Source organism: Lygodium microphyllum, chromosome 12, assembly GCF_053477565.2.
Source record: "Lygodium microphyllum isolate KBCC chromosome 12, Lygodium_microphyllum_v1.1.10, whole genome shotgun sequence".
NCBI lineage: Eukaryota > Viridiplantae > Streptophyta > Polypodiopsida > Schizaeales > Lygodiaceae > Lygodium > Lygodium microphyllum.
Window position 1 is genome coordinate 70,468,096 of NC_141146.1, and position 18,166 is coordinate 70,486,261.

Here is an 18,166-nt window from a genome sequence, read left to right on the forward strand (position 1 = left end):
GTTGAAAACAACTTTTATTACTGACTTTGGTACTTTTGCGTACCATGTGATGGCCTTTGGTTTGCGCAATGCACCTGGATCATGGCAACGAATAGCAGACAAGGCCTTTGATGACATTTCCCCAGATGAGTTGAAAGTATTTATCGATGACCTGGGGGGAGCCACTATAAGGGAAAGGATGTTGATTATTTTAAGAAAGTGCTTTGAGCGCTGCAGACAATTTTGTATCGCTCTTAATTTACTAGAAGAAAAAGAAGCATTCATTCCTCCCTTTAAAATTCAATTCCTGTTTCTATTTTTTATTCATCTTTCGCTCTTTCACTTTTACCCCTTCCCCCTTGGAAAGGATGAAAATCCTTTCTAGAATTGTGAAAATCAAGGTGTAAGTACTTTAGTGCATTCTAGGTGCACCTTTCTAGTGCAAGACCCAATCATAAAACTTTGGGTTATACTCTAGTGTCACATGACAGTCCATATCTTATGGAAAAATGCCCACCTGTGTGATGTAAGTCAATATATCGGTCAAGAGGTCCCTTGAGTTGATTCGGCTTGCAATGTGGAGTTCCTCCTCGGTTATGATTCTATATCCAAGTATGGATGTAGCATGATATTTTTGTCTAATGGATGATATCTTGTCATGGCTACTACCCTTAATTAGATTGGGGCTACATATGTCGGCGGTCATACTCAAAAGTCTTGACATAGAGTATACCACTTGCATAAGAAATTGGACTTAGACTCAACTACTCATTGAAGTTTAGCAAGTTTCTATAGTGGCATGGGAATTTTTCTCTTCTTGTAAGAGGTGATTAAGCATTAGCTTAAGGCATTTTCTCATGAGATTTCATTTGCAATTATCTCTTCAGCTATGGTGGAGGCAATAGTGAAGATGAATTTGTATTCTTACTTAGAACACAGTAAAGAATGTACCTCTTTTGCTATTGGTTCATCACAAGTAGGCCTAGGTCCAAACGTCTGTAATTTCTAGAAAGCAACGTGAAAGTTGAGTCCAGTCATTGGATGCACGTTATTAAGCCATCCCCTATGTCTATGGCCATATTAGAAACCACTTGAAGAATGGATCGTCATTGTTGTAGTTGCCTAAGGATTGCTCTGGTGGCTTTGGTTTAGTTGGACTAGACAACTTAATACATAGTGATTCCACTTTGGGATTCTAATTGGGTGTGGTAAGCTTGGTTTGAGAAGTTTGACTGATGCTTTGTCATTGGGTTTTGTAGTGGTGATCACCTTAGAATAATTAAGTGAGAGCTCATTCATGAGTGGTTGCTCATTGACTCTTGGTTGAGCTTTGGGTTGATAGACCATTGGAGCACTCATGGATTGAGCACCTTTCCTTTTGGTTTTAGTTCTCCCCCATTTTGATTTATGTTTTTGGGCCTTGGTTTTTGGAGCATGAGATTGAGGATCATGTGTGGCACTTGAGAGTTTAGGCAACTATATCAAGGTGTTACCTTCATAGTAGCATTGGGCTCTGTTAGCCATGGCCTAAGTCATTGGCATGACACACTATGTTTGCCCTTAGCATGGTTTAGAGTCTCAGTCTTTACTATTTCCTAGTATGTGTTCTTATGTCTCTATGTGATTATCTTTGAGTTTCTATGAGTTCCTGGTATAATATTAGGTATTTTTCCCATGAGGCACTGTCTACCCTATCATGTATTCTACATAGATAGGGTAGCAACACTTTGGCGATCCTACCATGCTTTTTTGAACCTTTGGTGTGGAAGTTTAATAGCAAAACAACTTCAATTGATGCCAGAAAAAGTGAGTTTGAAGGGTTTTCCATTTGTATGTGCTGCCATTGCATCCCTATATCTCTATGTTAAAACACCATTAAAAATGGAAAAGGTTAAGGCCAACAATTTGATTTTTATACATGAAGCAAAGGTTTCTGCATAAAAGAAAAGGTTCATGCATGAAGGAGAGGTTCTTGCATGTAGATGTTTTTGTGTGAAGCAAAATTCCTACATGAGGTAAAGTTTCCATATGAAGTAGAATGCCCTAAATCTGAAATTCCTACATGAGGTAAAGTTTCCATATGAAGTAGAATGCCCTAAATCTGAAATTCCTACATGAGGTAAAGTTTCCATATGAAGTAGAATGCCCTAAATCTGAAATTTTTATCAAGACATAAAGCATGGTAGACTGCCTCCTGAAGCAGTGATAACTACTTGTTCCAACTACCTAAAGCAATGGGCAAATCAAAGGAGAAGAAAAATCCGTGCAAAGTTTTTTTTGAGTCTAGACATACTTCAAAGCGTTATTCTTATGTTCAAGGTTCTTGTGAAGAATGAAAATCTTGCAAGTATTTCTGCATGTTTGATTTGTGTAATGAGTTTGCTGGAATCCGCAAGAGGTTTTCATTAGCAAGCAAAGAAGACTTCAAGTTTGAAGATAGATAAAGCATGGGAGAAGTTAGATTCTTTTGAGGATATTCTTCATGATACTTATGAATGGCACGATGTTCATGAAAGCAAGAAAGTCAGGCCTTGTTCAAGCGTTAAGCATATTGGGAGCTTTCTTACAGCAGTTGAAAAGCTTAAGGAAAGATATGAAGATGTTTTGGATTCTGATTTAGATTCCAATTCAAGTTCAAGTGATGATGATGATGTTTGGTGCTCTTTACCCATGGACTTGCCAAAGATTGAGGTAAAGGGAGTGAGAGAGGACAAGAGCCAAAGAAGCCAAGAATCCTCGAGTGCCCCAAACCCCACAGAGCAACTTGCCAATGGGAGAGTGGATCATCACATACTTTGCATCAGTAATCTCAAGGTATTTTCCATATTTTGGTATTTTGCAAACTATCATAGTCAATCTCTAGTCATCTTTAATCAAGAAGAAAGTAAGTCAACAGTTATGAACAATAAAGATGATCAGATTGGTGATCAAGAAGATCAGTTATGTATTCAAGAAGATGATGTTGTTATGGATTATAAGTTTGATGATTATGTTTTTGCAATGAAGATGTCATTGTGCATTATTTTCTCGGTTCTCTTATTGATGCTAAGGAAGATAATGCATCTACTAAGTTGGATTTCTATGAAGGAACTTTGCTAGAACTTGAAGAATTGCCACTACTTGTAGTGCAAAATGCACCATATTTGGATGTATTTGTTTAGGATACCAATGTTTCCAACATGTAAGATAATATTTTAGGTCATCGCATTGCTCAATCTGAAGAACAAATCAATGTTCTGCTACAATAATTGTGGAATCACAAGAATAGCACTGTATTTCATTTTCAAGAAGAGCAAGATTGCAAGATTTGCACTACATTTCATTTGCAAGAGTTGGTTGAATATGAAGCATTGCAGAATGCAGTGTTTGCATGGTTTTTCTATAGTTCCCCATGAGGTACACTCTATGATTCAATCTCCAATTGAGATGATTCATTGGTTTTCTGTTGAGCTTGAAAAGGAGAAAAATACAACCAATGTTGCAGCAATTGAAGTTATGTCTATTATTAATCAGCTTCAAGAGGAGAAAGCATTACTACAATAGGAGAGGTTTCTCAACTGAGGAATGTAATGGATTTCCAAGTTTCTCATTGTTTTGAAGTCACTAATACTCTTGAGGAAGTTGTTCTACATAAGGATAATGAAATTGCTAATTTCCATACACAGCTGTTATTTTCTCGTGATTCAAGTCAAGATGTTATTCTTGAGGATCTCTATGCATTGAATGCTCAAGTTGTTGATTTTTCAATTCAAACTGCTATTTCTGAAGTTTTTGAGGACTCTAATCAATCTATCACTAAAGTTGTAGTGTTTGTGAGTATGCAAGTACCTACAGTGGATATCTATGCAGTTTATATTACAGCACGAATGGTTGATGTTATTCATATTGATTGGTTTTTAACAATGAAAGTGCTGATTATGTATGAGGTGAATGCTTGTAGCAAGTGTATGTTACAGTTTTTTTATCAAGAAAGCTTCAAAATGACCTGCAAGAACCTAAATTTTGGCAATTCCTATTGCTAAATTCTGAATTCCTACAATAGTATCTTGACTTCATGCAGGAACCACCAAACTTCATGCAACAGCAGCAACCAAATTTCATGCAACATCAACCAAACTTCATATAATAGTAAGCAAAATTTTTGCAGTTATTATAGTAACAAGATGAATTCTTATACTTCCAACAGCAGCAAAATGTACTACAATAAGCTAAAATATAGTCAGGAGTGCTACAACAACCTCAAACATAGCAAATACGACAACCACATGATGATTACTGCTTCCAAGTACTTTAAAAACAGTAGTTACAAGTTGTTGTGGATTATCTTACATATTTCTCTCAGGATGCAATGTCTTATTCAAGATCCAAGTTGGGTGGTACATTGCCATACATTTATTATGTACTTATTCTGTTATGGTTTTATATCTTCATTCTCTATGATATATTATGGGTATCATTATATATGATGAGTTCTCATCCCTAGCATATTTCATTGTACTATAGAACTATGGCTTATTACCTGTCAGTAGTTGTAGTCACTTCTTTCATTCTAGCTATAATGCAAGGCGACATTGTTAAACTTGCAATTAATGGATTTAGGCTATGAATGCTAATTCAAGTTGATTATGATGAACCATAGAAGGATTCATAGGTTCACTAAGTAGTTGGAATTAATTTTATGCAAGTCACTATTGTAGTGCCTCACACAGCAATAGTGTGGAATTCTATGGGCATTATGGTTATTTGTTAGTTTTATGAGATAAATAGTTCTCAAACTTTGAAAACATCTCATTATACTTATGCTGGTGATATTTTTGTGTTGGAAGTAGTATTTGTTTGTCTTGAATGGGCAAAACAAATATCATTCATGTTACATGAAACTACAATCCTAATGAAGGTGATTGCAACCTTGCTACAAGAGATAGGGTTACCGTAGCAGTAAGAAACAAGGTTATTGCAACAAATAATAAGGTTACTACTACAGATAACATGGTTACTACTCCAAGCAGTGGGTTTACCATTGTTAGTAAACAGGAACCCCATGCAGCAACACAGTAAGCCCATACAGCAATGTAGTAACCCCATGCAACAACACAGTAACCCTATGCAGCAAAGTAGTGACCCCATAGAGTAGCAAACTTGTGACGCCATAGAGCAAACCAGTGACCTCATACAACAAGGCATCAACTTGGTTGTAGAGAGCAATAGTAACCCTAAGGAGGGGATTAAGGGAATTGATATGGATACTCTTAAAGAGGAGAAAAAGCCTTCATTAGAAACAGAGGAGGATTTTGATAGAGCAAGTCAGCAAGCTATTATTGATGCAGAGCTCAAATATGAACACATTATAAGTAAGTCAATTAGAGTGTTTGAAGATGATGTTTAGGAAGTCTATTTGGATGTCGAGTCCCATTCTAAACCAATAAAGTTAAGAAGATAGGCATGGGTAAACAGACACATTAAGAAGAAGATATTTAAGGAGGGAGATCTTGTCATGGTCTATAATTCAAAGGTTGGAAAGCATTTGGGAAAGTTGACATTGCGGTATACTAGTCCTTATGAGATTGTCAAAGATGTGAGTTAAGGGACTTTTGTGTTGGCTACTTTGCAGGGTGAAATAATTAAGCAGCAATAAATGAGTTCAGATTAAGGAGGTTGGTACAACCAAATTATGATGATTTACCTCAAAAAGTTCAAGAGAAATCCACATTTTCAGTCAATTTGGTTCATGCAGTTTTGCCTCATAGAGCAGGCAGTGGAGTTTTGCCTCATAGAGCAGTTTATGATTTTCTTACTCTTTCTCAGCCTGATGCAGTGTTATAGCAATCATTTGTCTAAAAATATGGAAGCATTTATTCATGAAAAGAATGCTCTTAAGGAGGAAATTGATGGGATGCAGGTTGAGTATCTTAGACTTGTGGAAATGGTTACTAGTTTGTAGAGTGTTGAACAGATTGATCATATTGAAAAATCAATTTTCTAATGTTGATGTTATCAAGGCTAATATCAATTATGTATTCCATGACATCAGTGAAGAGGTGCATATCAGGAAGCTTCCAATGGATAAGATTCATGACATGGATGATTTACCTCTTGTATCACATGAGTAGCATGCACAAGAGTAGTCTATTACTGACTCTCATGATGCTCATGAGCCTCATAGTTCATGACATACTCTCTTATACCACTGCTAGACTTTGTTTCTTTGTTTTTCCATCATAGTTACTATGTATGCCTTTATGTTTTGTGATTGTCTTTTAAGGGGATTATGCAACCATATTAGAGGGCTATAAGTATCCTACAAGAGAGGCTCTACTTATCGTTACTCTTTGTGGCTTACTTCATGGTGCAAGGTTGTGAGTAAGGCATAATTTTTCTCACTTGATATGTTAGTTTCTTCAAATAAGGCATTTGACACCATGATTCATGCAAGGGTTCGAGTCATGGCTATGCCATCCATCCACCAGGCTGTGCGAGATGTTAGCCATTGGCCTAGCACACTATGTTTGCCCTTAGCATGGTTTAGAGTCTTAGTCTTTACTATTTCCTATATGAAGTAGTCTTAAAATGCCTCATGAAGTGCAGTTTGTAGGTAGTTGTAAAAACGTGACCTGATGAGGCACATAGTTTCATTCTCATTTTTGGGCTCTTCTTTGATGTTCACAATCTATGTATGATGGATTCTCATTGTTATATAGCAGATGTGACAGTTGATGCCATCATTCATTGTGTTCATGTTCTATTCTCAACGTGTTCTTTGTGCTCTATTTCTCATTCTCTGATTATTAGTGCCGAAGTATGTGTTCTTATGTCTCTATGTGATTATCTTTGAGTTTCTATGAGTTCCTAATATAATATTAGGTATTTTTCCCATGAGGCACTGTTTGTCCTATTATGTATTCTACATAGATAGGGCAGCAACAGGATCGTGATAGGGCTTTCAAGTCCTAGTGTGGTCTAGTCATTTGTGAGTTATAGGAGCACCAACTCCTGCATTTAGGGCTAGTGTGTGAGGCATGGAAGCTATGAGTTTTGAATGATCAACATTTGTGAGGCTATGGTTTATGTTTACGGCCCTACTTGAGTATTTGGTCCATAGCTTTGGGTGTGGTTTCTAGATACCGATGGGTCTTTGCCATGGAAGTATGTCATCGTGGTGCATTATCCCCCCCCTTAGGGTCATCACTAGGTTTAACTGCTAGGGGCACTATACAGGCTATTGGATGGTTGTGCCACCCTTGTTGAAAGCCGTTACTATTCTAACATTACTAATGGCAAGGTGGATGCACTGCAAGTCATAGTCAACATTACAATGAACATGTTTTTTGAACATGCGGCCCAATAGCGATTCTCTACCAACACCCTACTTATTAGGGAGCACATAAAATATGATGTGTAGGCTCTCAGTCTTGATAGAAACCATTATTTTGCATTTCCCCAAGAGTGGATAGGACTCTCCTCCAAAGGGGTTGAGTTTTGCATCGATTGGTTGCAATTGGGGTTGACCCATGGTGGTCCAGTGTTCATGCATTAAGATATTTGAGTCAGCTCCCTCACCAATTAGTACATCAAAGGTATATGCCTTTTGGGTAGCCACAGTCATTCACAAGTAGGCCGGTGCCATTGCTTCCTCATCCTCCTCCTCTAGTTTTGTGATTGTTGCAACTCTCACATTCTTTGGTAGTCCTGTCATTGGAGGTTCATGAAGTGGATGTGAAGAAGAGTAATACTTTTTTATGTGACTTCTGTTGAATCGAGTTCCATATTGCCCATTCTATTGATATTGCAAACTTCTAAAGGTTTCAATTCCATGAATTTCATCTTTTGTTTGTATCTAACAGAGTACAACAAGACTAGCTCTCCTCACCCAAAGTCTCATTGTTCTATGTGTTTGTCAAACCAACTCTTAGGTCATGCCTTTTCACAAATGAGACCATAGGTTGCAATGAGGCAAGTGTCTCAGACATGCGTTCTAGCTCTACACCGATTTGTCCATGCTTTCTTGTCCTCCCATCTCTTCTAGGCTGCTACTCTCAAGCTTGGAACAAAGACCTCTATTGATAGAATCACTTCAGTTTTGTAGGTAAATTTGAATGGGGTCTATCCTATAGCTATTTTATAGGCCATCCTATATGCCCACAAAGCTATCATGAGCTTATTGTCCCAATCACTGCTGCATGAAGTAGAGACTGCTTTTGTTAGGATGTTCACTAAGATCTTGTTTGTGGATTCGGCTTGACCGCTGGCCTGAGCATAATATGATGAGGACTTTCTGTGGATTATTAAGAAAGTGGATAACAAGTGAGAAAACACTTCATTAATGAAGTGTGTGCTTTGGTCAACCAACTCTATAGGGCAATCCAACTATTAGATTACTTGCTCCCAAAGGAACTTGGCCGTGGTGGTCCTAGAATCATTTTTGCAAGTTGCTCGAGCTTCTGCCCACTTGGTGAGGTAGTTTGGGGTCAACTTCATTTTGTCACTTGGGTCTAGTGGACACTCTTTCATTTATCTTATTTGCTGGGGACTGCTCATTCACTATGTACTACAATTCTCTCAGTGTTTCTAAACATGTTGCTCCCTTGCTGCGTAGCCCTAGAGCTTCTCTCCCCTTGAGCAAGTCATCCACCCGTATGGCCTCCTCAAAGACTCTTGCAAGAACATCCCTTTGCAGGTTCAAGTTGCTCATTAGTGCCTCTTATAAAGTTCTTCATTGTGTGAATCTCATTAATGAATATGGCAGAGACCACTCTCTCATTGGGTCCCTCAGTTTGTTGGTATCCTCTTATAGAGACTCCTCACAAGGTAGTAAAAGAGAAGGCTTTCTATTTTGAAAGTTGGAGGGAAAGAAAAAAAAAACTTGGTACTTTCAGAATAGCCTTACAAATGCTATGTTGATATTGGAGAGGGAAAAAGCTAGGAAAAGGGGGATATTTTTGAAAAGGCTAAGAATGGCGGGCTGTGGGCGCATGGAACCACCCAGGGCAGACTTATCACATTGGCTGTCTCCATTCCTATGATCGGTGATGCAGACAATGGGTATGGAAATGCAATGAATGTGAAGAGGACTGTGAAAGGCTATATACAAGCAGGATTTGCGGGAATTCTAATAGAAGAGGCCAAGTATCTAATGCTAATTGTGGATGATTTCAGTCGTTATGTGACCTTATTTTTTGAAGTACAAGAGTGAGGTGTACTCCTGATTCTACAAGTCGAAGGTGTTTGCACGGAGACGCAGACTACTTTCAAAGTTCGTGTTGTTCGAGCTTATCATAGTGGTGAGTTTACTTCTCACCTCTTTTCTCAGTTTTGCAGGGATCACGGCATTTGTGTGGAGTATTCCCATCTGAATACACCATCATAGAATGGTGTGGTGGAGCATGTGAATCGGACCATGGCCCGATTCGGACCGTCTAGAGCATAGGCGTCTTTCTCATTCCCTTTGGGGTGAGGCAGTGGCTATGGCGGTGTATATTCGCAACCGCTCTCCGACTTCGGCATTATAGGACATGACTCCTTATGAGGCTTTCTTTGGGAAGAAGCCTTATGTGTCTCACTTTCGTATTTTCAGATGTGATGCCTATGTCCATGTGGACAAGAAGAAGAGAAAGACGAAGCTTGACTCGAAGTCATGCAAGCTTATCTTCATGGGCTATAGCACAACCATGAAGGAATATTGACTCTACAACCCAATGACATGGACGATTGAGGTGAGCAGGGATGTGATCTTCGATAAGGCTTTGGCCTCCAAGGATCCGATTGATGGTTCTCTTACCAATGATTCTTCATCATCGATTGACCTTGCCCCAAACTGATGTACCATTTGTAACTTCATTGGAGGATTCTGTTAATACTTTTATAAAGGTGGACCCATTACCTTTTTGCGAGCCATACAACTTTACTACCACCTTGTTGGGTCCGTTGCCCAGGGTTAGTGTACCCTTGAACCAATCCATTCATGCTCTTGCTTCAAAAAGTAATGGTCTTCCTAGCAGCAGAGGATATGAGGTCCCGTAGGAATTTGGTTTCACCACCATGTAGGTTAGCCAATAGTCTCTTCCTACCAAGGTTTTCTTTACATATAGAAGAATATCCAAAGGCTGAATTTTACTCTAGTCTACTAGTCTGATAAGCCACCATGTAGGCTACATGCCTTGTAGGCCTAGATCTTTCATTGTCATATCTATCATTATGTTCATGGATGAGCCTCCATCAATCAATGCAGTTACAATAAAACATCCTTCAATCTAAACACCAATCTCTGGGGTATTGAAATCCAAGAAGGTATTGGCCACATCCACTTCTTTTACTCCCTTTGGGGCCTTAAATGATGCCAAGATTTGAAACAAGCAGGAAAAGTTCGACAGCTTTTGCAAATAAGCAAAAGATATGAAATGTACAATACTGACTATTATTGCTTTTGTGCATTTTGAAAAGGGCCCATGGGAAAGTCCTCTAAGATCGCTATTAATCATTTGAGTATACCAATCCTCAAAATCCCTTTGGATGTAAAGGAGCATGGAAGAAGCACTTTGCACACCAAGATTCAGACATGGAAGAAGAGAGATTCAAGTGGTCAAGATCACCAAGGCTGAATTTGCCAATGTGGCGCATCATTGCTCAGAAGCTTCGTAGGTGGAACAAACTTGTTGGGAAGATTTTAGTCTCATCAATGTGGATGTTGTGTGGACAAAAGGAAAAAACAATTGACATGCATCTAGTTTGGGAGTGCTATAATGTTAAGCCCTCATGTATTGAGCTTGGACTAGTGCTCTTCGGTGATGAAGGAGGATTTGCTGAAGGATCTATTAATGTGGTTAATCTTGTGAGAGCATAGTGCTTAAGTCTATTTGGTAGCTCTTTGGGAATGAGCAGGTTTTGGTGCGAGAGGTTTTTACTCCCAAGTCTTAGAGAAGAGGTAATTGTGCTTTGGAGAAAGCTGCAAGATAAGGCGCATGTGTTAAAGATAATGTTCAGGAAGCTTCCCTCCACGAAGTAGCCTAAGCTTGTGGCTTGCCTTTTGGCATACTGATGATGTAATTACCTTTACCTATAATACAAATACCGCATTAGTACGTAGGCTAAGCTTTGTTGCATGCCTTTGGCGTACTGATGTAACCACCTTTACATGTTTGATAGTACAATTACCGCAGTATCATGTAGGCTAAGCTTTGTTGCATGCCTTTGGCGTGCTGATGTAATCACCTTTACATGTTTGATAGTACAATTACAGCATTATTTTTTTAAAAAAGACGATTCGGCATACAGCTAAAGGCGCCATCAATGGTTTTTTGTTTGTGGGTTAATCGCCTTGAATTTCCCGAAAAGTTATTGATGTCTATTTAAACACATTTACATGGGAAGGAGCCCATCTCAACACATTTTACACCTGTCCATTATGATGTCTGGGACGTAGTACCAACGGCAAACTGGCACATTGGGCAGAATACACACCAAATTTCCAATTTCCAAAGAGTCTCTTGAACACAAAATGCTATATTAACTGATAGAATATCAGTGCATACACTACTAGTTCAGACTTTTAATACCTTGGCCAAGTCCATTTGACTTAATTTACCCACTTCACAAGCTCTCTTCCAGGGCCATATTGCTTTGCAAACAATAACACCTTCCCACTTGAATTTACCCACCTCACAAGCTCTATTCCAGGACCATATTGCTTTGCAAGCAATACCTTCCCACTTGACTTCTCTCCTAATGTTAGTACTAGTTTGAATGCAAGTGTGCCTTCTCAATTCTTGTCAATTGCCTCTCTGTGGAGGGGATCAAAGTTGCTGACTACGTGCTGCACGTAGCGCATTTGCTTGTGCAAGTTGATTCTCAAGTTTCTTGATAGTTAAGATGAGCTCTCCTCTTGCATTTTCAGCTTGAGCAAACTTGAGGCTCATGTGGCTATACTCCACATGGATATCATTCAATTCTTCCTCCAATTTTGCTGCCTTCTGTTTGTACTTGAGAAGATCCTCCAGGACTCGATCCCCCTCATCCTTTCCAGCACTTGATCCACCACACTCCTTGCCACTCTCATTCTCAAGAAGACTGCAAGACAGCATAGAGGAAATGCATCAATTAAAAAAAAAGAAATATCAGAGTAACTTTTTTGACACTCCCACATGGGAAAAGGGGCTCTTTTTCCTTGTTTTTCCCTGTAGAGTTCAACATCTTGACTTTCTGCTTGGAAGGCACCATGTAGCTAGCTAGGTGGAGTTGGGGGCAAGGGTCTACTTGGGAGGCACCACATACCTATCAAGGTGCGGTTGGGGGCAGGGAGCCGGCAGGCCCTTGCCCACAATCACACCTAGCTAGGTGTGCAGTCTCTCCTTCACCAAAGCTCATGATGTTGTCATAATTCACAATGTGGGAATATGATGGGAAATTGTCTAAAACTTACTGTGTATTATATGCATGTTCTTGTTTGGGACCTTGAATGGAAAGCAAATAGATAAGATAGCACAAAACATGCATGAAAAGCCACACTACCTTGCGAGTTGGGATTTGTACATGTTGTTGATTTCCATGGCTTCTGCTAAATCTTGCTCCAAATCAGCAACTTTCTCAAGCAAATGTGGATCCTTTGCTGCCTCCAATACCTTTGACAGACGAGCCGCCAGGAAGTCACTTTCCTGAGAAGCACAAACACAAAGAGAGAAAGACTTCATCTTCACATCCACGAGTCACTTTATGGTCTAAAAGTGGCAAGTGAATAGTGATAAGAAAGAGGCTCATTGCAGCAGACATTATCACAGGATGTTAAAGATGAGAGATGTAGCATGTTGGATTCTTCAATACAAGGAGCGTAAAAATTATGCAAGAAAATTGTGACTCGTGTAAGTGCCAAGCATAGCCTGTGCTCCATCTGTCTGCCCATGCATTCATTGTGCCTGTTGACTATCTATTGAACACCGGCATCGTGGTCCCACCAGGACGTGTAGTATGAAACCCTAACAATCATGATACTTGTGTGATTTAAATGAAAATAAAAAAGTATAATAAGTTTAGGATATGTTAGTCTACTGTATTTCCTAGAGTCAGAACACAGCTTGATATTTTCCTACTGAATACACTTCATAGAGTATCCCCTCTTGAGTAATCCCTGTTTTGAATTTCACAGGCCTAGGGCCAATGTAAAAACCCAGCAATCAGGAAGATGAATAATGTCCTGCCATGTTTGTGTGAGGGCCAGAAGTTAACTGATAATGACAGTTGGTTTAGTACTAGGCAGTTTTACTCAAAATTAGTCATAAGTATGCTTAAGTCACATATATACCTCCTGCAAGTGCTGAATCTCTTCCTGAAGAACACTCTCAGTGCGCACAGTTGACAGCAGCTCCTGCTCTCGTCGTGAAAGGAAAGCATTTTGCTTTTGCAAGCGTATTAGCTGTCACAGAGGTAAGATACTCAACATCAGATAGTCAAACATAAGCATATCTAGTTCATTGCAGGAAATGCATGGCTTCATGGGATCATTCACCTAGACGTTATACCTAAATCCCTTTCAGAGTCATCCGGAAACCTAGTAGCAAACACAAAACCACTAGTACATGTTGCAGCATACAAATAACATGACATACCTCATCCTTTAGCTGCTCTGCCTGTGGATCTGTGCAGCTTCCAACTGTTACCTGCTCAAAGGAGAGCTCCAAGTCCCTGATTCTATCCTTCAGCTCATCTAATTCTTTATCTCTTGTCTGCACCTCCTCCTGTCAAAGCCACAAGACGTGACTATAAGTGATAAAATCCTGTGTTTTCTCCTCATCATAGAATGTCAAGTTGTCCGTTAAGCATATTCAAGATACTTATAAGAGGCATACCTCTAAAAGCCACAACCTTGTGCTCATCGGTGTAGAAACATTGGTGTCATCTGAAGCTGAAGAGAAAACTCCAATTATCTCATTAGACTGGCGGCAAGGGGAGTCGGCCTCTGTCACAGTCTCACATGATCTAGCCAATGCATCAGCCTTATTGAAAAGCTCCATGTCCATGGATTGAACCATGGTACGAAACATGGAGTCCTTCTCACCCTTGATACTGGATGTACATCCAGCCTGTACACCACTGAGCTCCGTTTCAGTCAGATGCTTCCTCAGATCATATTGAGAGCACTCTGCCGGATGACCTTTTGGCTGCGGCCTGATGCCGTCCAGCTGATCAAATACTGCCATCATAGAATGCACCTTCTCAGAAAGGGTGAGCTTCTCTTGCTCCAAGGAACTGCACCGATCTGTCATACGGCGGAGGGAGGCCTCAAGATCGAGCCGTGCAGCGATTGCAGCATCCAATTGTGATTGGATGCAGTGGTTTTCTTCTTCCAATTGAGAGGCTTGGGAGGAGAGGAGGTCCCTCTCAGTAACCCACGCCTTTTTCTCTGCTTGGGCCTCGGACAGCAGACCCTGGAGCTGCTGGACGGTAAGCTTGGGGTCGAGATGGAGGTCGGCACTGTCCTCCACCAGAATAAATGGGGAAGAAGACTGATCTTCTCTCAGCGATTTCCGATTATGTTGAGGAGCATCAGTACAAGAAAAAGAAGAAGAAGAAGAAGAAGACTGATCCTCTGTCAGCAAATCCATCTGCCTAATTACACTGCTGTCGTTTTGATGATGATCATCATCACCATGATTACTATTATTAGACTCTTCTGATCTCTGCGCCCGAATTGCAGTGCTCTCCTGATGATGATGATGATGATCCGTGGCCTGAAGATGGGCAGAATTATATTCTCTGAGCAAATCCATCAGCCCAATTACTGTATTGCTATTCTGATGATGATGACGACGACGGCGACGATGATCGCGATGATGAGAAAGATGAGGAGCGTGTGATGAGCAGGCTCTGCTGTCAGAGAAAACCAGTGTCTACGTTGAATGATTCATATAAATTCATGGAGGGATGGAGCATCAGATTCACAAACGCAAGCATCCCGGAATTTGCCCGTTCTTCCTCGCAACTTCAAAAAACAAAGCAAAGACCGACATGGTTCGTTTTTAGGCTTTGCCTTCTTGTCTCATCAGTCTCACCTCGATTTCCTAATCAAAGTGTTCCTTCAGAATTAGCACACGTGGCAATAGATTGGCTCTCTTTATAAAAGCTCTTTTTAAAATAAACAAAAGTTGAAATTTGTATTAAAAATTGAACAAGAAAACCCTACCACTCTTTGGAAGGGTTTCAAGTGAGGCATTGCTTTTTTCCCATCCAATGGAAAAATAAAAAAGGTCCAAATGTTATCGGTTTTCTTTTTCTTGAGAGGGCATTCGCACACGGCTCAATTTGCCGTTTCTCGTGAATTCCATAACTCTGTCTCCATTTGCAAAGGATGCCTCATAGAGGTAAATTTTGCAAAATGTTTGCATCGTTTGTCTGGCAAACTAGAGATCTTTGGAACATTTAATGTTAGAGGCAAAGAAGAGATCTTTGGAACATTTAAATGTTAGGGGCACAGTTCTGCTCTTTTGTGCGAAGCCCCTCTTGGTCAATTTATAGCCAAAATGTTCAAAACTTAGCCAATTTTCATGAGGACAAACTTGAGTTTTAACAAGTTTTTTAAGAACCCAATTGAGAAAAATATATTTGAGCTTTGAGTCACTGGCTTTGTCCCAGAACATAAAAATACGATGAACAACATGACATTTTTGAAACATAGATATAATGGTCAACTTTTCAATTGTGCAATATAGTACTAATCAATGCTAATATAATGCATTAAAAATCATTTCTTATATTAAAAAGGGACCAAACAATGTATTTAACCAGAGATGATCATTTTTGCATGTGGAATTCTAAGATTTAATAGATTATTCACTTTGAAAAGTCCATACACCACTAGTCCAGTTGATACAATGTGCTAGAATTAACTAAGTTTACAATGGAGTGCTTTTCATGTATATTACATGTATGTAGCATATGCTTTGAAATGTATTGTTTGATTCCTTTATTGATGGACATCCAATGAAGTCCTTAGAAAGTTAAAGAGAAGTTGAACTATTAATCTTATAACATACACTAGCTTTCCATGCGTGCTTCATGCTTATGGAACACATGTTAGATATGATCAATGCCCCACCCTCATTAGGTGCCACCAATGATCCATGGTGCTCAAAGTTGTAAGGCCCCCATTATGAGAGAAGCCAAATGTGAGCCCGGACATTGGTTGAGTCTTGACTTGTATATCAGATGAGGTCTATGTGACCGGATGGTAAAGGGAATATTCCCTAGAATATTCCTTGGCCGACTAGTGGAGACTCATATGGTAGTTCGGTCAGGCCGACCTAATGACCTTCGCGGGCTATAAAAGCTAAATCCCTTCACAGCCATCTATCATTCATCTTTCACCCAGTCAGAGTTGTTGTTCCAGCTAGCCTTAAGCTCTTCACCCATCTTCTGTCTAGATCGCCATGTAAGCTTCACATAGTGGAAGTGCACGGGTGGATAGAGCCATCTTTGTATAAGTTGTTTGGAGCTAAAGAATTTACTGATTCTCCTCTTATCTGTTGTGTACTCTCTATCTCTTTCTCAGATTTTGTTCGCTGCGCCGTGTAATTTTTACAACACCAAGTCACTTTCCGTTGCCACGAAGTGACAAGTGAAGTTATTGCACAGCAACTTTGCTCAACAATCTATTTTTCTTTTTTTCTCTTCTCTAATTTTTTTCTTCTCTTTCTCTCTCTCTCTCTCTCTCTCTCTCTCTCTCTCTCTCTCTCTCTCTCTCTCTCTCTCGCTCTCTCTCTCTTCTTTCACCCTCTCTCCTCTCTTTTCTTTCTCTCTCCCTCTCCTCTTTTTTCCTTTTTTTCTTATTCTTCATTCTCTCTTTAACTTTTTTCTTTTCTCTCTCTTTTAAATTTTATCTTTCCTCTCTATTATTCTCTCTTCTTCTCTCTCTTTCCTTTTCTTCTCCCTCCACTTTTCTTCTCTCTCTCTCTCCCCTTTTTTCTCCTCTCTCTCCTCTCTTTTCCTTCTCTCTCTCTTTCTCTTCTCTTTTTTATTTTTTATTTTCTCTCTCTTTTAAATTTTATCTTTCCTCTTTATAATTCTCTCTCTCTCTCTCTCTCTCTATTGTGTGTTCTTCCCTCTCTCTTCTTCTTCTTCTTCTCTCTCTCTCTTCCCCCCTCTCTCTGCCTTTTATTTTAGTTTATTTTCTCTCATCTCCTTGTTCTTTCTCTCTCTCTCTCATCAAACATAAATCTCTCTCTCTCTCTCTCTCTCTCTCTCTCTCTCTCTCTCTCTCTCTCCTTTTCTTCTCCCCCTCTCTCCTCTCTTTTCCTTCTCTCTCTCCCCTCTTTTTTCCTTTTTTTACACACTCTCTCTCTTCCCCTGTCTCTCTCTTCTTCTTCTTTTCTCTCTCCCTTCCCCCTGTCTTTCAAAGTATCTGAAAATTTATGTCCAAAATTTTTAATTGTAAAAATTATTTCAATATGTTTAATTAAAAGAGAAAGAAAAAATTAAAAAAGTTTTTTAAAATATTTCATCAGAAGAGGACGAAAAAGGAAAAAAGAGAAATGTTTAAATTAAAAAGTTTAATCTAACTAAACAAGAGAGAGAGAAACTTTTGATTTAAAAAGAAGGAAAAGAGACCTTTCTCTTTCTCTCCCCCTACTTTTCTTCGCTCTCCCCCTCTCTCCTCTCTTTTCTCTCTTCCTCTCCTCTTTTTTCCTTTTTCTTCTTATTCTTCTCTATCTCTCTTCATTCTCTCTTTAAATTTTTTTCTTTTCTCTTTCTCTCTCTTATTATTATTATTATTATTATTCTTTTTCTTCTTCTTCTTCTTCTTCTTCTCTCTCTCTCTCTCTCTCTCTCTCTCTCTCTCTCTCTCTCTCTCTCTCTCTCTGTGCTCTCTTCCCCCACCCTCTCTCTCAAAGTATGTGAAAATCTATGTCAAATTTTAATTGACTTTTTAAAAAATATTTAATTAAAAAGATTTTTTAAAAAAAAACTTTAAGTTAAAAATTAAAAAAGAGAGAAATGTTTAAATTAAAAAGTTTAATCCAACTAAAGAGAGAGAGAGAGAGAGAGAGAGAGAGAGAGAGATGTTTCTCCCCCTTTTTAAATCAAATGTCTCTCTCTCTCTCTCTCTCTCTCTCTCTCTCTCTCTTCACTCTCTCTCTCTCTCCTCTTTTTTCTTTTTTTCTTCTTCTTCTTCTCTCTATCTCTCTTTTCATTCTCTTTTTGATTTTTT

At 39.2% G+C, this 18,166-nt stretch overlaps 1 protein-coding gene across 1 annotated transcript; it reads right to left on the minus strand.

The window, feature by feature from the left end:
- Window positions 1-11,336: 11,336 nt before the first annotated feature.
- Window positions 11,337-15,008, minus strand: LOC148027893 (uncharacterized). The gene is made up of 5 exons (XM_087689603.1): window positions 13,812-15,008; window positions 13,572-13,700; window positions 13,268-13,378; window positions 12,481-12,623; window positions 11,337-12,039 (listed from the first exon to the last, which is right to left on the minus strand). Exons 1-5 carry the CDS (start codon window positions 14,730-14,732, stop codon window positions 11,766-11,768), a joined length of 1,578 nt encoding a protein of 525 aa, XP_087545729.1. The 5' UTR covers window positions 14,733-15,008; the 3' UTR covers window positions 11,337-11,765.
- Between the last annotated feature and the right edge of the window lie 3,158 nt (window positions 15,009-18,166).